The 26,304-nt window shown below is 38.1% G+C and overlaps 1 protein-coding gene across 4 annotated transcripts in view; it reads right to left on the reverse strand.

Annotated features, from left to right (window-relative positions):
- The window catches only part of CADPS (calcium dependent secretion activator), a 460,054-nt gene extending 434,089 nt beyond the window's left edge, over positions 1 to 25,965 (reverse strand). For 2 of the 4 annotated variants that reach the window (XM_054595668.1, XM_054595667.1), the window contains exon 1: positions 25,166 to 25,965. In XM_054595668.1, coding sequence (XP_054451643.1) covers positions 25,166 to 25,609 — 444 coding nt within the window. In that variant the 5' untranslated portion in view covers positions 25,610 to 25,965. The remainder of the gene's footprint in view (positions 1 to 25,165) is intronic. The other 2 variants (XM_054595666.1, XM_054595665.1) reach the window with 2 other exon arrangements.
- Positions 25,966 to 26,304: the final 339 nt, after the last annotated feature.

Raw genomic sequence — 26,304 nt, forward strand, 5'->3', positions numbered from 1 at the left:
GTTTGTGAATCTTGTTTATCTTTTCAAAGAACCAGCTCGGGTTTATTGATTTTTTTAATTGTTTTTTTAGACTCTATTTCATTTATTTCTGCCCTGATCTTTATTAGGTCCTTCCTTCTCACTTCAGGCTCTGTTTGTTGTTCTTTAAGTGTAAATTTTGATTACTTATTTGAGCTTTTTCTTGTTTGTGAGGTAGGCCAGTAATGCTATGAATTTCCTTCTTAGGATTGTTTTCCCAGTGTCCCACAGATTTTGGAATGTTGTGTCCTCATTTTCACTTGTTTCAAGGTATCTTTTTATTTCCTCTGTAATTTCATTGTTGACCAATTCATTGCTTAATAACAGGTTATTTAGCTTCCATGTCTTTTTCTGTTTTTCAGTGTTCTTGTGATTGATTTCTAGTTTCATAGCATTGTGGTCAGAGAAGATGCTTGATGTGATTTCAATCTTAAATTTATTGAGACTTTTTATGTGTCCTAACATGTGGTCTATCCTAGAAAAATATTCCATGTGCACTTGAAAAAATATGTATATTCTGCTACTTTGGGGTGAGATGCTCTGAAGGTATCAATTAAATCCATGTGATCTAGTGTATCATTTTAAGGCTGCTGTCTCCTTGTTGATTTTCTGCCTGAAAGATCTATCCATTCAACTCAATGGGCTGTTAAAATATTCCGCTATGGCTGTATCTCTGTTGATCTCTTCCTTTCTGTCTATCATGATTTGTATTACATATTTAGGTGCTGCTATGTTGGGTGCATAAATGTTTATTAGGGTATACCCTCTTGTTGGATTGCTACCTTTATCATTAGGTAGTGTCCTTTGTCTCTTACGATAGTCTTGGTTTTAAAGTTTATTTTGTTGGATATGAGTACTGCTACCACAGCATTTTTTCCTTTCCATTTTTATGAAATATCTTTTTCCATCCCTTTATGTTTAGTCTGTGTGTATCTTTTAGGCAGCATATATATAAATCTTGTTTTCTTATCCATTCAGCTATCCTGTGTCTTTTGGTTGGAGCATTTAAGCTATTTACATTTAAAGTGATTATTAATGGATACACATATAGTGCCACTTTATTGTTAGACTGTTTTTCTGTGTTTCTTTTCTTTCCCTTTTTTCTTCTTCTTCTTCTTAAAGCAAGACGTTTAATATTTGTTGAAGTACTAGTCTGGTGTTAACAAACTATTTCAGCTTTTTTCTTGTCTGGGAAGCTCTTTATTTCTCCTTCAGTTTTAAATGAGGCTCTGCTGTGTAAAGTAGCCTTGGTTGTAGGTCCTTGCTTTTCATCTCTTTAAATATATCACTCCACTCCTTTCTGGTCTGAAATATTTCTGTTGAGCAATCAGATAGCAATCTAATTGGTGCCCCCTTGTACATAACTCCCTATTTTTCTCTTGTGGTTTTTAAGATTATCTCCTTGTCTTTACCTTGTATTTTAATTATGATGTGTCTCAGCATAGCCCTCTTTGGGTCCAACTTCTTTGGGACTCTCTGAGCTTCCTGGATTTGAGTGTCTTTTTCCTTCACTGGATTAGGGAAGTTTTCAGTCATTCTTCAAGTAGGTTCTTGATCCCCTTCTCACTCTCTTCTCCTTCTGGTAGTCTCATAATGCAAATGTTGTCATCCTTCATGTTGTCCAAAATGTTTCTTAAACTCTCCTCTTTTTAAAAATTATTATTATTATTTTTTTTGCTGCTCTGCCTGGGTGTTTTTCCCTACCTTGTCTTCCAAATCACTGATGTGATCCACTGCTTCATCTAACTTACTGTTTATTCCTTCCATTGTATTATTTATTTCAGATATTGCATTCTTTATTTTTGACTGGTTATTTTTTATGGTTTCTATGTCTTTTTTCATGCTGTTGAGTATCCATATAATCATTACTCTAAACTCTCTGATAAATTGCTTGCCTCTATTTCATCTAGTTCTGGAGATTTTTCTTGTACTTTTATTTTGAGTCTGTTTCTTTGTCTTCCCAATTTGGCTGCTTCTTTGTGTTTTATGCCTTAGTTATTAAACCAATCAGTTGCTAGACTGATCAGTTTGTTAAACTAATCAATCTGTGATCAGTAGCCCAGCTTAAGTGCCACAGTGTAGGGCAGAGCAATTCCTCTGGGCGATGTTATTGCTTCCCCTCGGCCTGATGCTACTTGGAGGGGAGTGCTCTGCCTGAGAAAGATGTCTCCTGCAGTATGGGGGATGACTTAGCACAGGGATACTATTGGCTGTTTCTTCAGTTCTCTCCCCAGAGGCACCAACCCCAGGCTCTCCTCAAGTGTCTCTAGTCCACTCAGTCCTCCCTTTGCTGGAGGCTCAGGGTAAGTGGCTGCAAAGGAATATCTGTGGATTCGTCCTTTAAGAGGCTCTCTGCATCTCCGGCCATCTCTCCCTGGCAGATAGAAACCCTGCTGTTTTTCACAGCTGGATGTTATCTGGGTTCCTTTCTGGCTATGGTGCTGTAGGCTATGGAATCCAGCTTGTGGTATAGATCCCACTTCTCAGGGGGAATCCCCCAGCTGCTGAGGTCTCCCTCTGGAACTACAGCTGCCACCCATGGGAGCCTAGCCAGACCTCTCAAGCCTCCTCTGCACTCCCTACCAATCTTGTTGTGGTGAAGTTGTTTCTCCTGTCTGTCCTTGATTATAAGGCTTCTCTGCAGCTATTTTTCAGATTGGTTATTCAGGATGATTTCTCTACAATTTAGTTGCAGTTCCAGATTGGCCCTGGGAGGAGGTTAGTGTAGCTTCTACTTACTCCTCCACCATCTTCAAAAATCTCTACTATCGTGGTTTTATCCACTCGTCTACTGATGGACACTGGGGCTGTTTCCAAGTCTTGGCTATTATCAATAACACTGCAATGAACATAGGGGTACTTATATTTTCTCTAATTAGCATTGCGGGTTTCTTCAGATAAATTCCCAGCAGTAGGGAATCTTAACATATAAGGTAATAAATATCTAATTTTACTTAAAATTTATAATTACTCATTGTGGATTTTTTGATGTAGGGTTACAACCTTGTCTTTATATAGAGATTCACTGATTGAAGTTCTACAGCCTTATTAAGACACATAATACAAGGTATATGATTTTCCATTTTAATTTTGTTAAAGAGCAGTAAACATTTAAAGAAATTGCAAAGCAATCTGACCAAAGAATTTTTAAAATTTTATGATTTTTACACATAAATTTTACTTTAGTTTTGCCAAGCTACAAAATAAGACATTATTTAGTTGTAATTGACTCTTCTCAAAGCAATTAATTTGCTTAACATAAACACAATTCTTGCTTTCACAATCATGTCTTATTAAATTATATAATATTTAATTAAATTATGGAATTACAATATCTGCTGAACATAAATTAAACGGGTTTGGGAAGCACACTTATTTGATAAGCATACATCTCTGCTGATATGGAGAGAAGTGCACAGGTGTATTAGAGAGTGGCTCATTATCCCTGAGTACCAGTGCTTTGCAAAGAGCATGTTGAGTTTGGTTAATGTTAATACAGGGAATCAGTTAAGGGTACCCATGTAATAAACATTATAGTTTATATAGAAATAAGCTTAACTATAAATATTTAGGGCATATATGTTGAAAATTACAAAAATAACTGACACACATAAAAGTATTTGAATTAATACAGAGATATTCTTAGTTCTCAGGATTAGTCTTAAGTGTCATAAAGATGTTAGCTTTCCCTATGTTAATCCATAGATTCAATAGAATTTCAATCAAAATCTAAATGGTCTTTAATTTAAAACTGACAGAATCATTAAAAAAAATTTATCCCAAAGAATAAAAAATGCAAGAAGAGTCAGAGATATTCTGAAGACAGGTAATATAAAAACTTTTCTTAAAATATCCTAAAACATCATAAAACACAGTAATGAAATAATAATAGTTTTGGAGCAGTAAGGAAAGTTAGGTCAATGGCTTTCTACCCAGAACTTAAAAATTAAAACCAAATATTAATAAGAATTTAGCATATTTGATAAGGATACATTTAACATAACTGGAGTAGCAAATAGGTTATTTAATCTATGATGCTGGGACAACTGGCCAGTTGTTGGAGAGAAAAGTAAGTTGCTTTCATACTGTGTTCATTTTACTATTATAAATTTCAGATAAATCAAAAATATAAAGATAAAAGCAAAATCATAAAAGAAATAGAAGTATGTATAAACAGTTTTATAATATTTGGGTGCAAAAGGTATTTCATTACATGAAACCCAGAAGCCAGAAAGGGGGAAAGTGGATAGATTACACTACCTTAAAAATTTTTGTTCAGGTAAACATAAATATGCCAACAACATAACAAATAAGCAGAAAAAAGGTCCAACAACAAATGACAGAATATAAATTGTACAGATATGACCAAATGTTAATACAATTAAAATAGAAACTACTCTTAAAAAGAGAAAAAATGGATGGGAAGTAACAAGAAGTTTGTAAAAAAGAAATCAAAAGAGATAATACACATGTAAAAAGGAAATGCAATACAAAATTTTAAAGTCATCTAACAGGTAGGCAGAGTTGGAAAAAAATTTTGTCTAGATTTAATATGTGGAACCAGTCTCATGCTCCACTAGTGGGAGTGTGACTATTGAGCAATGCTGTGGAAATTGGGAACACAATTTTAAATGGACATACCTTCTGTATTTAAGGACATATACATTAGTATTTGTGTACTAAGATATGTACACAAAGATGTTCATTATAGGATACATACAGTGGTAAGAAACAGAAATCAAAAGACAACTGATTAAATTGCAGTGCATCCAAACACTGGATCACTACAGGCTATTTAAAAGGCTTGTATTTTTTTATAATTACTGATATGAAAAAAAACTTCTTTCTGTGCATAAAACAGTTTGTAAAACAATATTTATAGAATTATTACTTTTATATAAGTCCATGTAATCTCTCTCTCTATTTCTCTCTCTATAAATATCCATGAAAATAATATAAATATATTTTATGTGTAGAGTAAATGTCTTTGAGTGGTGGAATTTAGGTATTACTTTTAATTCTACAATACTTTATGTTTCCATATTACTTGATTTTTCTGAAATAAACATGTTTTATATTGTTTACCAAAAAATACTTAAAATATTTTTCTGTAGATAATATACGGTGAGAAAACAGTGAGAAAGAATATTTCATTGAATTCACTTTATCCTTTTAGTTCTAATAAAAGATTATCTTGTACTAAAACATGATTTATATCTAATCAACAAACTATTTTGGCCAAATTATAGTTAGAAAGAAGTAATTCTGTTTTTGTTTCTTACATTGTAAATAGGATTTTACTTCTACTTAACCCTGAATCTTAATATGCAAAATAAATTACTTAGTTAAGTTCCAGAATTCTTATTGTGAAGAGCATGAGGTAGACTAATTTTGAATATAGGTAAAGAAAGCTCTACTACATTATTGGAAGTCTAGATGAAAGGTGAACTACAGGTCTGGCTCGATTGTTGTGGCTCGATAATGTCACCAAACTCAAGTAATTTCCAAATCTCAATTATATCACTATCTTCAACCTCAGCTTCAGCCAAAATTGAGTCTCCTCATGATTCTAAGATGGCTGCCAGTGGCAGTGATGGCACATGCTTCCTTGGTATGACCATCAGGAGAGAAGGAGTAAAGCTGTTCTCCCAAGCATGAAATACAAGTCCTTCCCTTCACTCTCGCTGAATCAACTTAGGTCACATGCTCACCCTTGAGCCAACTGTATTTTCAGTACAGTGTCATGTGTTGATTGGCTTGAACTAATGTCATTCCATTTCTGAAATTGGGAATGGGGAAAAATTACCTGAAAAACTATATTTCTGTTTTGGATTAGGGTGTGACTATCAGGTAGGTAACAAATACTGTCCACTAAAAATAGGATATACAGGGTTTTTTTCTTTTTTTAATGTACAAGATAAAACAAAATTTCATTATAATCATCTCAATTAGCCGGACATATTGAGTACATTTACTGTATAATTTTGGGGATTATCCACATCACTTGAATGTCATGTGTTGCTTATATAAATCTGAGGTCATAGAACAAGTATAAATTTTCATCTAACTTAACATGTTATGTGCCTCATCTTGCTGTGGCCCCATATATATAGCAATTCTAGTAGGTAGGAAAATTTAGTTTAAATGAAATTTTAAAAAAATAAATGCATTCTCTAAACATCTTTTTTTACCATCATACTTTTAGAAAACCTTTGTTAAATCCTAGGAGTAAATTATTTTTGTTTCTGAAATCATAGCTCAATGACAAAGATAATACTGAGTAATAGATTGAGCTAAAAACAAAATATGTCAAAGGACAGTGATTAGAGAAAGCATGATATGAAAGCATTTGGATAAGTACACAAAACAGAAATGCAGGGTTCTTACTGTGAATGGAGAAGGAAACATTGGGGCAGGACTACACTTTTTTAGTGAAAAATGATGGTTTGTTTTCTGCACACAGGCAAAGGGAGGTGAGGCCAAGTGGCTACATTATACTTCTCTGTAAGGGCTCAACACAGCCTTCCAACTCAAATCCTAATTGAATATTGACTAAAAGACAGCTTTTGAGCTCTCAGCACATAGAAATGGAGAGAAAAATATAAAAAGCTCTTTGGACTAAATGACAGATTCACAATGGTTTAGAACTGCTGCTTTCAGGGGAGGGCGTGGAAGGTACTTGTGATTAATTAGATCGAGTACAAATCTTAACCAGTGTCTGTTCATTTTGAAGGTCTATAGTGCTGAATCATAATACAGAGCAGTACATAGGCTGCCTGTGGAAAGTAGATAGTAGAGAGAAATCCTTTTACTTCTCCATTGCCATGCGAACAGGAAGGCTGGCAAATTACCTGGGGTCATTGTCAAAGCTCAGAAGTTGTTTCTAACCTGGCCATGCAAAAATGTTGAAGCAAAACGTGTCCTCTGCAAATAAGCCCTTTTGCTTGTGTTGACAATATTATTTGGAAATTCTGAATCCTCCAAGTGCTTTATGGGAAAACATATCATTTCAATACAAGGTCAAAGCCAATCACCCTCCTCCACCATCACCCAATTTGACAATCACTCTGATAGTCACATTATCTTTGATAGGCTCTATGGCTCAGATTAGTGGTATTTCCACTGGGGCTACTCAGGGGTACAGGTCATTTTCAAAGGTGGCTGACGGCCTAAATAAAGGACAACTAACAGAGTCTAGTAGCAGTCAACATTTACCACTACCTGGTTCCAACCCACCTTTCTAACCTTATGCCTTGTATGTGCTGTTTGTTTTAGTTTTCCATGGCCTCTGTGTCTCTACTCATGTTTTCCCTATTCTCCTGTCCCCCATCTTCAAATACAACTATTCTTCAGCTGCAATGCTACCTCTTTCAGGAAGTGGGTGATGGACCTCTGGTAATTAATGTGGTATTCTAAAGCCTTAAAGATGGTGTAATGCTGACTGAGAAATACCTGAACCTTATCTTAAACCAAAATCACTTATAAAGATGGCAATGACAAATAGAAAATAAAATCCAGAATCAAGATGGCAGAGGAGTGAGTAGAAGTCACACTGATCTCCCAGGACCAACCTGGAATTACAACTAAATGGTGGAGAAGTCACCTGGAACAAACAACTAAACAATAGCGAAGGAGGAGCCTTGTAACCTCAGAGACAGAAGAATCGGCTTTAGAGTACAATCTAACTGGTAAGGAGTCCAAAAGATGGGCGGGGCACCCATGGGCAGCAGCACCAGAATATATTGAAACAGCCAGTTGAGTCCCCCTGAGAAGAGCGGAGTCTAAACCAAAAGCAGGGATCTCTAGCCCACAGCCCCAGAGTCCAAAAAGTATACAGAAAACAGCCAGCTGCGTAAAGCGGTAGGTTTGCCTGCTGCCAGAGACAGGCGGCTGGAGATGCAAAGAGCCTTCTAAAGGGTCAACGCAAAATTTTTATTTGCGGCCACTTACCTGGGGCTCCAGCAAAGGCAGGGGAAGAGTGGGCTAGAGACACTGAGGAGAGGCTGGGGAAGGAGGCTTTGAGGAGAGAACTGAGAGAGTAGCTGGCAGGATATCAGTGCTGATTCATCCCCCATGTGGCAGCAGCCATCATGCTCAGGCATAGACCACTCCCCCTGAGCAGCACCAGTGTCAAAGGACCCAATAACCCCACCCCCAGGAGGGACTCTGCCCCACCCTGAGCTGTCAAAGATGCCCTGCTGAGTGCAAAAGGTATAGATTAACAGCTTAAGAAGACAGCCACAAACAGTAAATTCTTGGAAGTCTCACAGACAGCCTAAGGTCAGACAGGGTCAACATCTGACATCATCAGAGGCAGATCCAGAAAGTAAAAACAGTGGTTTCCTACCATAGAAGTTCATACCACAAAGTCAGGAAGTCAAGACAGATCAATTTAAGAAGCAGAAGCAAAAAAGAAGAATCTCACAAATAATGGGAAGACAAAAGAATACGCCCCACTCAAAGGGAAAGGAGGAATCCCCACAAAGAGAACTAAATGAAGTAGAGGAAAGTACACTATCAGATATTGAGTTCCAAACAACAGTTCTAAGGAAGCTCAATGAGCTCAGTGAGCTCAGAGGGAATTACAAAAAACTACAGGGAAACTATGAGGAATTTACTGCAACATATAGTAGAATGAAAAAGGACATAGAAACTACCAATAAGAGACAAGAGGAAAAGAAGAATACAATTTCTGATTTGTACAACACAGTAGAAGGAATTAAAAGCAGGCTAGATGAAGTTGATGACTGAATCAGTGAACTGGAGGACAAGGTAGAAAACAGCTCCCAGAAAGAGCAAGAAAATGAAAAAAGACTCAAAAAGAATGAAGAGGCATTGAGAGAAATGCAGGACAACCTGAAACGTAATAATATCCATATAATAGGGATCCCAGAAGGAGAAGAGGATGAGGAAGGCATAGAGAACCTGTTTGAAAAAGTACCAATGGAAAACTTCCGTAATTGGAGGAGAGAAAAAGTCACACAAGTCCAGGAAGCACAGAGGGTCCCATTCAAGAGGATCAGAATGAAACCCGCTCCAAGACACATCATCATTAAAATGGCAAATATCAAAGACAAACAGGGGATCCTAAACGCAGGAAGGGAGAAAGAGGTAGTAACATATAAGGGAGCCCTGATATGGCTGGCAGCTGACTTCTCAACAGAAACACTGCAAGCCAGAAGGGAATGGCAAGAAATATTCCAGGTAATGAAAAGCAAAGGCCTGCAACCAAGACTGCTCTACCCAGCAAGGCTCACCATTAAAATGGAAGGAGAATTAAGGAGTTTCCCAGACAAAAGAAGGCTAAAAGAATACACCTCCACCAAACCAGCCCTGCAAAATGTTCTAAAGAGACTGCTTTAAGATGACAAAAAAGTTTCTATGAATACTCAGTTCCTTTCAGAGTTGCCAATACTTGATATTACCAATATTTTTAATACTCATTAATCTGATTGTGACAATGGTGTTATTTTAATTGTTCCTTTATTATTTGTGGAAACTAAACCTGTTTTAGTATATTTCTTGCCTATTTTTATTATTTAAAAAAAAGCTTTAAATGACTCTTTGGTATTATTTGATTAAAGGTTTGTAGAATAATTTCCCTAACCGCCGCCCCCCCCCCAAAAAAAAACCCTATTAACCATGTTTTAGATGTGTTGCAAATACTTTTCTATTCTATTCCTTGTCCTTTAACTTTTTTTATATGTATGTTACTATATAGTTAAATGTTTAACATAGTCATATTGTCAATATTTACTTTATATTTATTTTTTTTATTTTTATTTATTTTTTTTATTTTTTAAATATTTAAAATATTTATTTTCTGGGGTTGAATATTTTACTTCAGGTCATGAAAAATATTAGTTCTATTTTCTTCTAAAACTCCTTAGATTCTACATATTGATTTTTAACTCACCTGAATACTTCTTGTATAATGTGTGAAATAGGGCTCTATATTTGTTTTATTTCAAGTAATAATGGTCCATGCACCTTATTTGTTGAATAAGCCTTATTTTCCCCATTGATTTGAAATATCAACTTAATCATACATATATTAATCAGATATATATGTTTGTCTCTAGACTGTTCATTATATTTCATTGACCTACTTGATTATTTCTGTGCTGGTGTCATGTTGTTTTAATTTCTGAGACTTTGTAATGGTTCTAAAATTTTTTAAATATTTTATAATTAACTTTGACATTTAAAAAATAAATCAAATCATTCTACATTTAAGAAAGAAAGAAAGAAAGAATGAATGAAAGAAAGAAAGAGAGAGATGGAACTCCTGCCTTTTGTGACAACATGAGAATATTACTGGAGAATATTAAGCTAAGTGAAATAAGCCAGTTGATGAAAGACAATTACCATATGATCTCACCTATAAGTGGACTCTATTCAACAAGATAAATTAATGAACAAAATAAACCACAGGCACAGAAACATGGAGCAGACTGAAAGTGACCAGAGAAGATGGGGAAAGAGGACAGTGGTGGAAAGAAGAGGAAGGGATGAGACAAAGAACATGTCTGAATGACCCATGGACATGGACAACAAGGTGAGAATTGACTGCGGGAAAGGGGTGTGGGGGTGAGATGGGTGGAGGGGAGTAAAGGGGTAAAAATTGAGACAACTGTAATAAAATAAACATGATTTATAAATTAAAAAAATAAAATAATTTAAAGAAAAAAATAAAAGAAAATCCATCTTACTATTAAAACTTTGGGAGACTGGGCTGGAACATGTAACCTTTCTCTTCCTGAGTGCCCACATCCAAATCTTACTATCTCTATTAAGAAATGAAAAATAGAAAAGATGATGGTACTTAAGAATGTACAAAAACAGAGAGACTATTGGGAATCTTATGCTTCCTTTTGCATGTAAGTAACTTTGATCACTAATAAATGTGATCCAATAACTTTTCTTGAATCTTATCACTAATATCAAAATCTTTCTATCTAAGGAGTGAAGGAGGGAAGGGAGGTTAAAAGTACCCAATTCCTTGGATGTTTATATAAACCTAGGTCACTTTTTAGGGTGAATTCATGGGTTGGTAGGGTCAAGTCCAAGATTCTCTTCTAGTCTGGTTGGGCATGCTTTGAAATTTTCTTTTCAGACTCCTTACCTATATCACAAACCAGATTCCCTCCTCTGTCCTCCTGTTAACTTGATATAAACCTGGGCTTACTGTGGGGCTCATTCCTTTTGGGGCCCATATTTAGCTCCATCTTAATCCTCGAGGTCAGCTGGAACCTGATATGGAATCACATATACCATTTCTGAAACTACACAATGTCTAGTTGTACGATCTTTGTCCGAGAGATAATATGTTCTTCACAACGTTATGAAGGAGTGTTTTTGCACCTGCCCAGGAAGATATCAGAATATTGATCACTGAAATTAAATATAATTTAGAGGGTGAGCACCTTGATTTGCATTTTTAAGATTTGTAAGAAAAGAAACACTCATACCTCACACATTATGACAAATACATTAAAATTACTCTAATAATACAAAACCAATAATCAACAATTGTCCCAATGAAATGCTTTTGAATTAGTAATTCAAGACATTTTTACTTATAGGCATTAAATTTCTGAAATTTTCCACAAATTTCCCCCCAAAAAACTACAAAAATTACCTGTGCTAGACAAAACATTCAAGCATAATTTGTGACCCTTTTTCACAATGTGATGAAATTTACACTCCTTCTTACTCTACCTACTCCATACTCTCCACATACTTTATTTAGATCAATCTCCAAACACTCCACTAGTCATGTCACTGCTCTGCTCTGAATTCTTCAGTTGTTCTCCATTGCCTACAAGATAAAGTGTTCGACCCTTTCCACTCAGGACCTTTACTCTGGTGTTGAAGGGTAACCACAGTCATTAACTGACCTGTTTTCATTTATCTCCAATATTGGAACATTATACAATTGTATTTGTTCAGAGGTCCACAAGCTTGTTTGTGTGATCTCATCTCTGAATACTTGAAAGTATCTTCATTCTCTTCAAAATATTTTGCATTCCCATTCTTTGATCTTCTCAGTTTGAGGCTTAATTCAAATGCCACTTCTTCCATTATGCCTGGTTAAAGGCTTAAGCAACAGAGGCATGTTGATCAGAGATGTAAAATTTTCCAGAGCCCTAAAAAAGTCCAAAATCTATTCCTACCTTTCATGACAGCATGGATGGAGGGGGAGAATATTATGCTAAGTGAAATAAGCCAGTTCGTGAAAGACAAATACTATATGATCTCACCTAGAAAAGGAACCTAATGAACAAAGTAAAGTAATGAGCAAACTAGAACAAGAGGCATGGAAACAAGGAACAGACTGACAGAAAACAGAGGTGTGGAGGCAGGGAGATGGGGTGGAAAGAAGGGGAAGGGACTAGTCAAGGAAGATGTATGAATGACTCATGGGCATGGACAACAAGGTGGGGAATGACTATGGGAGCTGGGGGTGGGCTGGGTGGAGGAGGGCAAAGAAGGAAAATTGGGACAACTGTAATAGAGTAACAATAAAATATTTAATTTTAAAAAAAATATCGTCTCCCAAATGAAAAACTAGAATTGGAACACTGAAACTACTAAATGTCCAGTTAAATGACTTCCAAATGTATGTCAACTTCACTAATCATTAAATTTAGTACTCATAAAATATCAGTGCCATTAAAAATAATTGGTTTTTTTTCAATTTGCAAGGATCCCTGTAATTACACCATGATTCCTGAAAAATCAGTCATTTATTAACCAAGTTATGTAGCCAAATAATTTCCAAAGTTTGAAAAAAAAACTTTCCAATATTTTCCATAATAAAAAAATAGAGGATGTGAGGTGTGAGTTACATTTTAATATGTTTGCTGAGAGCTGAGGTGGATCTCCTGAAAGTGTGAGTCACTATGACCTTCAAAAGTCTGCACTGGTCTGGCCATATTTAGTGTGAATCTGAGCCTGACTGCACAGTAGGGAGCCCAACATGCATTTGGGAGGCTCAGGTGGAAGTTCTGTAGTTCTGTCCAGCCAGTGGGGCTTCTCTTGACCTCACTCACTTTTTTTACCTGTTACAAAAGACAATTTTTAGAGTTCATGCCCCATCTTCTCAAAAAGGTTATTTTAAAGAAAAAATGAGATCAACTTAGGGAACATGCTATAAATGGCGAGGAATATTCATTACTGTTCTAGCAATCGTGAGTTCAGCAATCATGAATTCATGCATCAGCTATTTTTTGAGCACATACTAGGTATATATATTATCTGTCAGGCACCCAGGAATACTAAATGAAATTATCTCTGTAGAGTCAGTAGAAAGAAGGAGGTATACAGTGCAATAAGGTGTACTCAGTGCTCTGGCACAGTGAATCTAGTACAGAAGGTTAAGAGTGCAGGCTGGAGTTAGACTGTCTGGGCCCCAACCCAGCTCTACCACTTACTAAATGTATGACCAATGCAAATTTAACTTCTTTACCTCTTGTTTATTTATTTTTTTGTTTTTATATGTAGGGTTCAGGTGATTAGTAATCTATCTTATAGAATTACTGTAAGGGTTCAATGAGATAAGACATAAATTTATGGAGCAGTAATTATATGAGTAAATATCTAGTACTCATTGTTTACTCCTATTGTTTATAATGACTGGGTGCCATTTCCTTTCTAGAAGAGTGATGGAAGACAAGGTAGGAAGGGCTTTTCAAGTGGAAGAAATAGCATGTGCAAAGACACTGAAGCACTAAAGAGTATACAGCAGTGCAAGGACATTAAATGCTTTAATGGGCTGAAACTGAAGGTGTTTGCAGAATTGCAGGAATTGAGGCTGGATGGTGAGGTAGGATATTTATGCTGTGCAAATGAGTTTAGAGTTTATCCTGTGTATGGAATAAAAAGCTACATAAGACTTCTGAGCAGGGAAAGCTAATGATTGGAATTTTGCATCCAAATGATCACTCTGTAAGCTAGAAGGAATATGGGCAATAGAGGAGGCAGAGAGAGAAAGGTTATCACAAAAGTCTGTGTAAGAACTTATAAGGACCCAAAGCAGGGCACCAGTGATGAAGATGAAGAAGAGGAGAAAGGGATGAAAATTTTCTCAGCAGGAACATCAACAGGACATGTGTACCCTTTTGTAGTGAGGATAGGCAACAGTAAAGATCTGAGGTTGAGTTTTGCACTTCTGTCTTGATTAGATAATTGCACCACAACTGTTAAGACAATAAGTTTGTCTTCACTGAGTTTGAAAATAGAAGGGGCAGGAGTCTTGGTAAGAAATTCCATTGTTGAGTGGTCTGGGGACTTTGTAGGAGAGATGTCATAGATGTCTATGCTCCTCCTAGTAGGTAGACCTATTCCATCTGTGAATTGCATTTTATTGTTCCTTGCCAAGATAAAGTTGTAGTACTGGAAATTGTATCAACTTCATCACTAAGCAGTTCAGTTCAACTGACAATTTTTTGTAGCCAGGCTCTCTCTAAGAAAGCAGTGAGTTGATTTGCATTTGAATGCAAATTTCTTACCTCCAAGTAGATCCATTACAAAGTGTTCACTGACTTGGACCAGTCTGAGATCACACCTTCAGCAGCACTGATGTAAATGAATAGATGTATGGGTTTGAGGTCCTATGAGAGGTCTACAATGGAGATGGTAATTTGAAAATGAAAAGTGTAGAAATGTTAGTAGCTACAGCCATTATTTAGTGGTAAGGTTGCTTGGGAGATTGTACAGAGATGAAAAGAAGGCTGTATTGGTTTACCAAAGGGCTGTTGTAACAAAGTGCCACAAACCATGTGGCTTTAATAACAGCAATTTATTTTCTTATAGTTCTGGAGCCTAGAAATAAAAGATCAAGGTGCATGCAGAGTTAGTTCCTTCTGAGAGCTGTGAGGAAGACTATATTCCATACCTCTCCCCTAGCTCCTGGTGGTTTCCTGGCAATCTTTGGTGTCCCTTGCTTGTGGAAGCATCACCCCAATGTCTGTCTTCTTTTTTACATGGTGTTCTCCCTGTGTGCATCTCAATGTCCAAATTTCCCTATTCAATAAGGACACCAGTAATAATGGATTAGGGTCCACCCTAAAAATCTCCTCTTTAACTAATTACATCTACAAAGAATATATTTCCAAATAAGGTCACATTCTGAAGTTCCGGGGGTTAGGATTTAGACATATGGATTTGGGGAGGACACAAACAACCCATAACAAGAACCAAGCATGGAGACCTGAAAAACACCAATATTTAAGATTCAGATACTCATCATGTCCTCCATTACAATCTAAGGTATGTTCTAATTAGGTGCACCTCAGCTTCTCAACCAGATTGATAGGTTTTTAGAGATCAAGAAGGCTATCTAAAATGTTTTTGCATATTTTGCCTACAGGATTTAGTGAGTTTCTTGTATATATAAGTGTCTCAGAACAATGTTGTCTGATAATATGTAAGAAACAAAAATTGAATATGGAAGAGCCCCCAAGCAATGTTTTGAACACAGTATGTTATGACACTCTGCCTTATAGACAACAGTTGCTGTACTTGTCAGAAAAATTGCCAAAGTAGATGTTCAAGATATGTTTTAACTCATTTGCTTAAACAACTCTATGCCTATCATCACACCAAAAGGCTGTTTTTCTGCATGGGCAACAGAAGGCATAATTATTTGCAAGACTTTTCAATGTTTATTCTTTGCTTTCTTAAGTGGCACAGTAGATTCTCTGTACCACTCTGCATATTTGCCAACACCCTATTGTCTACGTGAAAGCACTAAAGCCCCGGGAGGGTTGGTAACTGAGCATGTGCCCCTAGAACATACAGGAATGGTTTTTCCTAGCTAACTTAAAAGTACATATATCAGAACTTTCCTACTGCGCATGAGTGCTCCTGGGAAACACCACATGACAGATTGATATTTTCCCCCCATAGGCTGTTGTATAATACATTATCAATTATCATGATCAGTTTCAATATCATTATGAACACATCATCGGTTTACTCTGCATTTCTCAACTTTAGAATAGTAGCTGGAAGCATGGAACACTTTGGGGCTTGATAATCTAATTTATTTTTAAAATTCTCACTGTTTTTTCTGCTTGTTAAAATGGAAGAATTGACCTAGAAAAGGTAATTTTCCCTTTGACTAGTTAAAAACATCAGAAAAACCTGTACCTAAGTGGTTTTACATTTTTATAGATATTTCATACCCATTGTATTCTTATTTCCCTATCCAACATACAATAGTGCTATAGTTATTACTTATGTGTATCCTAACTACACTCAAAAAAGACTTTCAATGTAAAAATAGCTTAACATAAGAGATAAAATAATGTCAAAATCCCTTAGGAGAATAAAACTACAAAAAAGAAGCATATTTATTTATGTTTAAATATAAAGAAATTATAGGTTCCATTCTATAACTTTGGCAACATTGAGACTGATAATATTCTAAACACCTAACTTTTACAATAATACTGTTGACTGCCCATTCTTTTTGTTTTTTTCAGAAAGAGCTAAATCAAATAAAACATCTTAAAGAAAACATATCCAATATAGAAATTCTGTTCTCACCTTGGCTCTTTCTGACTTAATGTTGGCCACTTAAACATGCACTATAGTGATTCAAATTCAACTGTGATTCAACCATTGCAAGAAAATCGTTAATTGCTATGGTTTTTAAAAGAAGACTGTAATGAATCTAGAAATTTATCGATCATTGGTATAAACAAGCTAAGTTAGGAAATGATTGATGGTATGTTTCTACAACATAAATAATTTTGAAATCATTTGGTAATTAATTTACCTCTCGTGTTTTCCACCGAGAAGCTTTTATATATATTGTGTTTCTATAATAAAGGCAGACTGTATTTAAGACTCCTTCACTTCTTCTCCTAGAACCTCAAAACTTGTGAAGTAAAGCATCAGTGGAGAGTTTAAACAGTCAGAATGTTTACAAGCACCTACTATGTGCCAGGCACCATTTGAGAAGATGAGGACTCGAGAAGGAGTAAAGTTTGATTCCTTTCTTTGCAGTCTAGTAGGAGAGATGCATCCACACAAAAATATATTTAAATATAATGTGCAGGCGGTAACATGGGCATAAATTAGGAAGTTAATGGGAGCCTTCAGCTCAATATAATGTTTTGGGTAAGATTTCTAAAGGGAGATAACACCTGAGATAATTATAGGACAAACAAGAGCAAATCAGGTGAAAAAGGTGAGAAAGATATTCTAAAACAAGGAACAGCATGGGAAAAGATTCTGTAGTATAAAATAGCATGGGGGCATTTGGTGGACAAGAAAGCAAGAATACTATTTTAACTGTTGCTTATAACTTTTGCTGAACATTTACCCCATATTAAGGACTTGTTAAATAATTACCATACTTTTTTTCTTATAATCCTCAATATTATTTCTCCCATTTTACAGATGGGGAAACTATGACTTAAAGAGATTGGATAACACTTCCAAGGTCATATAGCCACCTGGGCACAAAACTGACCAGGGATTTGAACCAAAGAGCGCAAAGTTAGTGAAGTGTCTCAAAAAAAGAGGAATGGGATACATTGTTCTTTCTACCTCATCTGTTTTACAGACAATGCTGTAATCATAACCACTGCCTTCTAGGTCTGCTTATCATGTCAGTAACGATGACAATCACGATGATGATAGCAATAAAAAAACAAGGTTTGCTATGGTCAGTACTTTATATATATTAACTTTTATGTTCTTTCATCAATAAAAATAAAACAACATTGTACATACCAATTTAGCTATAACAACACATAACACCACATGCAAACTGTATTGTTTTACAGAATTTTCATAAGTACCAATGATGAAGATATCACTACTATCTCCATTTAATTGATGAGTAAACTGAGTCACATAGATGTTAAGTAAGTGTCCACGTATCACATAGCCAGTTAGGGGTACAGCCAAAAAGCAAGCCCAGGTGTTCAAGTTTCAGAGTATATGCTCTTAACTACTGTTCTCCACCATCCATCATCTGCCAAAAATAATGACCAAACTTCAAACCAGTGACTGACTTCATTGTCCTTTCTTTACCTGCTAATGAGAGAGAAGTAATTCTATTACATGCTTGGGCTGACAAATGAAAAAACAGCTAAGTAATTCTGATCATAAGCCCTCCAATTCTGCAGAAATGATAAATCTGATCCTAACATGGAAACTGTTGCCAGAAAGAAGGAACATAGAGTTCCAAATTCCAGTTTCTTTTTTGGATGTCTTACAGGGGCCAAGGTCAGACCATCAATATCTGTGCAGCAGTGGCAAGAAGAGATGATGTTGGCAGGGACCAGATAGTCCTACTATCTAGATATGTGTATCTGTGGTATCCCTCTTAGAACAAGCATAATTTTAGTTAAAAATGGTCAATAATCCATTATTTAAGTGATGGCTTGGTAGTCTTATTTCTATTGCTTTTTGTAATTGCATAAAATATTAGGCCCAGCTTTGCTACATCTTCTGATTATAAGAGTAGCCAGAAATACAGATTTTTTAATGTGAAATACCGTAATAGGTTTAAATTCCAATAACTAACTTTATAAATTGAAAAAGTACATATGTAGAAAAGACAAAATACATTTGTGAGTCACTTTCAGCCCACAGGGCATAGTTTACAATCTCTTGTAATCTGTAATCTTGTAAACTTTTATGATCTCATCTCCTTTTCTGAAAATTCAGATAGTTGGACAAAGTGAACTACAACTTCATTTCTAACCACCTCAGATTCTTTGAAGACACTGTCTTATTTGGTAATGTAAAAACATACCAAATACTAGTTTGAGTGAAATCATAAGTCTGTAATAAGTAACCTCATTGTCCAAAAAAAAAAAAAAAGATCAACTATTATATAGAGGGAATATTGGAGAATGTCAAGGTCAAGCTTCCCTATCCCCTAGCTCTACATGTCAAATAACCCCAGAGACAGATGACTCACCTTTAATCAAGCTGTAGAGTTTGAGCTCAAACACAGGTTTTAATATATATCCTTTTCCATCATCAGCCAGCTTGCTTCATTCTGTTGAGGAAGTAATTTGAACTCCTAGATTCAGCCACTCCTGCAGTCACTTCTGTACTGGATTTTTCAATTACATACACTGATAACTCTGTCCCCTTCCCATTATTATCTTCTTGATTTAACCACTTGAGGTAAGGTTTCTGCCACTTGAGATAAAAATAATTGAACTGCTAGTATCCCACAAGCAATGACTCCTTTCATATTTCTGCTATCTCATGCTCTTTTCCAGCCTGGAATACCTGTCTTTCTTTATGCTTACAAGTCAGATAAATTCTTTAAGATCTAACTTCCTCAATGAAGATTTTCCCTATTAAATCAAATCCTGTGTGTGTGCATACATATACACACTCTCTGTCTCCATTACTTTTGTACTGTAATCATCACCTTACAGTTAAACACTTTCTTATTCTCAACTTATTTGACATGCACAAATGTTAACTCCCAAACTAGAATATAACTCCCCAATTTAGGTACATATCTCACAGGTATCTTCTGATTCAGCCACCAAACCTGGGAGAGTGCTTGATGCAAAGAGTAACTAATCATTTATTAAAAACTTAGTTCTGCCCTGACTGGTGTAGCTCAGTGAGTTTGGCCTCAGGCTACAAACACAAAGGTCACCAGTTCTACTTCTGGTCAGGGCACATGCCTAGGTTGCTGGCTAGGTCCCCCAGGGGCAGGTGAGAAGCAACCAATTGATGTTTCTCTCATATATCAATGTTTCTCTCTCTCTATCCCTTCCCCTCTCTCTAAAAATCAATTTTAAAGAATCTTTTAAAAAATAAATAATCTTAGTTCTGAGTTAGTAGAACTCTCCTAATCATTCCAGATTAAGTTGTATAGACCTCTGGTCCCAAACCACAAATACTAATTATATTTTAATGTATAGCCTATTATTGTGTACTAAATTTGCTTTTGTAGGGGAAACTATCTTTGAATCATTTGACTTTTACCACTTTAAACAGTACAATTCTTCTGGAGTGAAATATTTAATTTTCTTTGTTCTTTAGTCCAGTTTTGGATAAGCACAAGGCTATTTCAAGTGTGTAATGAGGCAAGAACCTCTCTTATTACATCTTCCATATTTCGCATCTTCAGAATGTCTCTGCCAGCATCAGTACATAATGGTTCCAGCCCACTGCACCAGAGTGTGGGGTGGTGATGCCAAAAAGCATTTAAAGAATGCATTTTTTTCCTTGATGAATAGATAAACATATAATTATTTTAAAAGGAATCTTGTTTAATAGTCATTTAGTTGTTTCAAAGGTTAAAATATTTATTTTTGAAATGTAAATCATATATTGGACTGACAAAGTAATCCTTAAGAATTTTGAGGGGTGGAGCTAACCCAAATACCTCAAAACATATATGAATGGATGAATCACTAGTATTGATTTAAAATATACACACTCATATAAATACATTGTTATCCAGCAGATCTTAAATTTTAGGAAAGGTTTAGGATTTTGAGTCTCTAACAAAGTCAAATAAGTAAATGAATAAAGACAATTTCTATGGCTAACAGTGACTCAATGTTAGCCATATTTTCATGGCAAGATAAAAGCTGAATTACATGGAAGTGGGTAGCTTGCATTTACAACTCATTTGGTCTAAAGATTGCCTGAATGAAATGGGAGTTCATATGGAATAGACACAATTTTAGGATTGCCCCTTTCCCTCATCATATACACATGCACACACACAGGCACACACATACACAAACCTAGACATGCATACGATATTCATTTTGGACATTAGTAATCCAGGCATTACAAATAATCCCAGGACATTTCATAAAAATTGGTTATGCCAATCTAAATATTGCACAAGTGCCTGCTTTTACATTCCCTCAGTAACATCTATAAGTAGTTAGTTCACATGAGGTAGCCACCCATCATCGTTACTACATAATTTAGAAACATATGGTGTAGCTTTGCCATGCCAGCTTCTAGATATTCACTCTACCATTCTGACAAAAGGAGAAAAATAAAAAGCAAAGAACTGTTTTTCAAATTGTCATTTATGAGCTGCAGAACATATATTGTGACAGCGTGATGGCCAAATTTTTATTTTGGTCATAAATTATCATTACAAGCACATTATATTCACAGTAGTATAAGAAAAATATACCTGTAAATGATAAAATATGCTTTTACATAATCTGTTTAAAGTCTCTTCTTTTAACTGGGAAAATTGTTGGAATGCCCAAGCACTTTTTCCCAGTAAAGTGAAACCAAAATAATTAACTATCAGAATTATTCAGCAATAACTCCTTTACCTTCTGATGCTTCCCAGTTGGTATTCTGAGCTAAAATACTACTTTTTTTTTTTATCAGCTTGAACCACAAAGAAGGACTGACAACAGTCTGGTGTTCATATTTATCAGCTAACAGCCATCTCTCTCCTTCATACTGTTTATGAGGTTAGTACCTAAACATACCTTTTGCCCATGTTGACTACAGTAGTCCCCCCTTATCTGCAGTTTCATTTACTAGTGGTCAACCATGGTCCAAAAATATTAAATGGAAAATTCCAGAAACAAACAACTCGTAAGTTTTAAATTGTGCACCTTTCAGAGGAGCATGATGAAATCCCATGCCACCCCATGTCCACCCCTCCTAGGACATGAATCATCCAGACCTTGTCCAGCACATCCACAATGTGTACGCCACCTCTCCATTAGTCACCTAGTAGCCGTCTAGGTTGTCGGATTGACAGTCATGTTATCACAGTGTTTGTATCCAAGTAACATTTATTTTACTAAATAATGACCCAAATCCATTCACACAACTATTATTATTGTATGTTGTTAAACTGTTCTACCTTATTATTATTTATTGTTAATCTCTTATTGTACCTAATGTATAAATTAAATTTTATCATTAAATATGTATTTAAAGGAAAAACAGCACATCTAGGGTTTGATACTATCCATAGTTTCAGGCATCTACTGGGGTCCTTGGAGCATAGGCCCTGTAAGATCAGAGGGGACCAATGTATTTGACAGGTGCCCTAAGAAAGGCGTGCAGGCTCCTCTCAACTCAAACAGAAATAACCCTGGTTAAGAAGTACACTTGACATGTTGTCAGGATGTTAGGGTTCTGTTTTTCACTTTAGGGTATTTCTTGCCAGTATGGCATATTAAAAAGATAGGATTTGTAATCAGAATGCCCATGCCTCTATCCTCACTCTTTATAAATTACAAAACCTCTCTCAATCTCAGTTTTCTCTTCTAAAAATGAGGATAGTAATTCTTACATTGGTAAGGTTATTAGGAGAATTTAAAATGACCTAAGAATAGAAAAAGGAATTTAGGTAAAAACTAAGGAAGTCTGAAAAAACTATACATTTTAATTAATAATAATGTATCAATATGGGTTCTTTAATTACAGAAGATATACCATATTACAGTAAGATATCAATAATGGAAGAAAACTGGGTGAAAACTGGAGGGGTAGATGGGAATTTTCTGCACTACTTTCTCAATTTTTATAGGAAATCTAAAACTTCTAAAAATAAAGTCTATTTTTAAAAAGCGATCTAAGTAAAGTGCTTTGCACATAATAGGTACTTAAAAAGTGGTTGCTAGTATTATGAATATAGACTATTTGGTTTCATAATGTGTATCATATGCAATAAGATCTTGTGTTTTATCCCCAGCTTTATTGAGATATATTGACATATAACATTGTATAAGTTGAAGGCACATAGTAGATGATTTGACAGTACTATCTCTTCTTTTTCCCATTTCAGCAATTCTTTTTTGCAGAGACAGTTTTCTTTCTCTCCTTCCATGTCACTCTTTGCTCTTTCTCTATATCATGTTTTACAACTTTTTCTAGTTCATCCATTCCAGTCTCCTGCAGACCCATGTTTAGTTCACGATTTGTTTTTATTACTCCAAGATTAATTTTAGTTCATTAATCTTATTTGTTGGCTTTATATTTTACCACAGTGATTATGCAAACTTTTTGGTTACTTTCAATGATGGTTCTTTTTTTTTTAAAGAAAAAGTTCCAAGCTTTCTATGAGAAAAATAGAAAAACAACCTATTTCAGAAAGACAGTAAAAACTTAAAGATATAGCAATGGAAAAGTTGTTTTTGTTGCAATAACTAAAAAATAGTTTGACTAAATGCTAGTATTATCAGTCTATCCTATGGTTTCCCTGATGTTAAGGTCATGTGTAAAAACAAATCCCACTTGCCCATCAAAAGCACAGCTTTGAACAGATTCAGATAAAACGGTACAATCAGACCAGAAAAATTTAGCCTCCTGGTAATCTTCCTCAGGTGGCTGAAAGTTGTTTAGAAGAGCTGGGTCTCTATGGGAATGGATTTCTCGCATTTTAGTGCTGGCTGCAAGCATCTATTTAAAGCACAGAGCTCTAGAGCCTTTTGATAAAGGAAAGTTTGTTTCTTATTTTTTCTTTAAATTACAGTTTTCATTGCCAAAGAACTAGGACATCTTTGGATGGTGGTCTTACTAATGGGATAGACTTTAAAGATGGAATTTCCCCTACTACAAAGAAACAATAATTCCAAGCTGAAACCTGAAATATCAGGCTCTGTGTGTGGACCCAGCACCCAATCTTAAAAGAATATCCAAAAAACTTTTACTGTTATAATTTTGCTCCATGGTAGTCCAAAATACAGGCTGAAAAAGCAAGGGGCTACTGATGGAGGTTTAAGAATGGAGTCTGTAGCTCACCTGCTATTTCTCAACCAGGAAATGAGTTTTATTTTTAATAAAACTGATACCCAAGCCTGTGATAGCTGATACAAATCATCAGTGCTGGCTGGTGTGTGTACATATATAGGCAAAACAAACAGAAAAATCTGTGCTCACTCAAGAGAAGGGTGGATAAATGCAGGGAAACCTCAGACGTTACTACAGCAAAATAAAATTCAGTTTTAACTGGCAGCAACCAGAAATTCACTGTTTTAAGAATCTGGTCTCACAAACTTGATGGGGTTACAACTGGCTTCACACACCGCCCGTGGGGCCTTCACTGGCTTTTCTGATAGCTCAAGCGCTGCACATTCACTTAGGAGACAGAACAGATCTGACTTTCCTCACTGACTTACTCCACCTGAGAACCTGACCCCTTCCTTCCCTTGCGGTCCCGCGCCACCGCCCCACATCCAGCAGTCACCGCCCCCCCCCCCCCCCCGCCCCCCCCCCGCTCCTTTCTCAGGCTGGAGAGCAGCTGATAGAAATAGGCGCTCTTTTTTTTTTTCCCCCACATCAAAGGCGGCCTGAAGCCGCTTCAGCCTCAAACACAAAAAGCTTCTGATATTTATAATTGCAAGGGTTTCTGTAACTGCACTTTATCGAGCCAGCGGTAGCAGGGCTTTGAGGGCCTCGGAAAGCCAGAAGGTGGCGGCGAAGTCACCTTGGAAAGAGAGGAGGGTCATTGGGAGGAAGGTAGAGGGCCTGGCCCAGCCAAGAGGACCAGAGGGGATGGCCCTGCTCTGTGGTCAGTGAGGAAGGAAAATGGGTATTGAAGAGAGCCCGGGCCAGAGGGAAGCGGTGCCGCAGGACCCTTAGGCGACCCGGGTCGGTGGTCAGCTGACCCGGGCGTAGGGAGGGCGATGCCCTTTGCAGTGTGACTGGAAGCTTCGCCGTCCGGGCGTGCTTTCTCCAGCCTGACCCGGCCGTGGCTCTCAGCTCTAGTGAGCTGAGCGCTGCCCGAGGCGCTCTGAGCTCCACACTGGCACCCCCACCTGCCGGGTGCCCCCACCCAGCGAGGGCACGCCCAAGAGGGCGGGCCGGGACCTGAGTGCAGCCGCTCACCGCTGGAAAGTGCCAGGAGCTGTGCAAGCAAGGCCTGTGGGTGCCGCAGGCTGCAAGTCACTGCCAGAGCCTCCCGGCCACTGGAGCAGAACCTGCCAGGGTCGTATTCCGGCTACCTCAGGGAGGCCCGACGTGGGCCACTGCGTCCCAGGCCCCTCTCACGCGCCCCGGCCGCGGAGAAAGGGCCTCGCAGCCCCTTCCGCAGGGCGCGGTCTCCACCTGCTTCTGCTCCTCCACGCCCGTTGTGCCGCCAGCTCCCATTGTTTCGCCCCGCCCGCCCAGCGACACCCCAGCGCGGCCACCAGGGCCTCCCGGGCGCATTTACCTTTTGCTGCCGGCGAGCCATATCGGTGGGCTGCTTGGCGTTGAAGGGGTAGGCGATGCAGCGCATCACGAACACATAGAGCTGCAGCCTCTTCTTCCTCTCCTCCTCCTCCTTCTGTAACCGCTCCAACTCCTCTTTCTCCTTCTCACTCACCACCGACGGGCTGGGGCTGGAGGGTCGGCCGCCCCCGGCGCGGCTGCTGGGCTGCAGCCCCCCGGCCCCGCCGCCGCTGCTCGCGCCGCTGCCCCCGCCGCCGCCGGCACCAACTCCGGCCCCGGCGCCCGCGCCACCGCCGCCCCCAAGCCCGGCGCCGCCGCCCGAGCTCTCGCTGGTGCGGCTGGGAGAGAGGCGCGCGCCGGACGCGGCCGAGCCGAGCACCTCCTTGCCGCTTTCCTCTTCCACGATCTCATCCGATTCCTCTTCGCTGGACGAAGGGTCCAGCATGGTGGCGCCTGGGGAGGGGAGTCCCTGTAGTCCCCGGCTTGGGGTACAAAATATGGGCGGCACTGGAGGCGGCTGGGGGTCGTCTCTCCCGGAGGGCGCTTCTCCCCCAAATCAGGGAGCGAGCGAGCGCCTTATAGCTCAGCCTCGGCCGCCGTGGCTGCTTTCTTCGCCAGGCGATCCGGAGCTGGGCTCAGACCCAGGAGCGCGAGGGGAGGAGAGGAAGGGAGAGGTGCCTCCGTGGACCCGAGGTGGGCAAGGGGGAGAGTCAATTGCAAACCCGGAGCCCGCAGCCGGATGCCATCTGCAGCCGCTGAAGGAGGTGCCTCCAGAAAAGATGCCGAGTGTTGCAAGCTGTCGATGCAGCCAAGAGCCGGAGAGGCATCTTGCCGATTGGGGAGGGAGCGGCGCTTACGTGTTTATTGGCTTAACTCTCCCGTGTCCGTGGCGTAAAGGGTAGCTTCAGAGGGCTAGAGGAGGGAGGGCGCGGACGTCCCCAATGTCTCAGAGCTTCAGCACTGACCTTAATGCTTTCCTACCCTCTTCACTCTCTCCCCTTTATGGATAATTTCCCCCTTGATCCTCAGCTCTCACTGCCTCACCCTCTCTCCCCCTCCCGCGGACAAAAAGTTCTTGGGGGGTAGGGGGAGAAATACACAAACCAGTGCTGACTTGTTAGCGAAGACGCTAAATCCAGA

Source organism: Pteronotus mesoamericanus, unplaced genomic scaffold (assembly GCF_021234165.1).
Source record: "Pteronotus mesoamericanus isolate MK-2021 breed Mesoamerican mustached bat unplaced genomic scaffold, CSHL_Meso_final scaffold_54, whole genome shotgun sequence".
Lineage (NCBI taxonomy): Eukaryota > Metazoa > Chordata > Mammalia > Chiroptera > Mormoopidae > Pteronotus > Pteronotus mesoamericanus.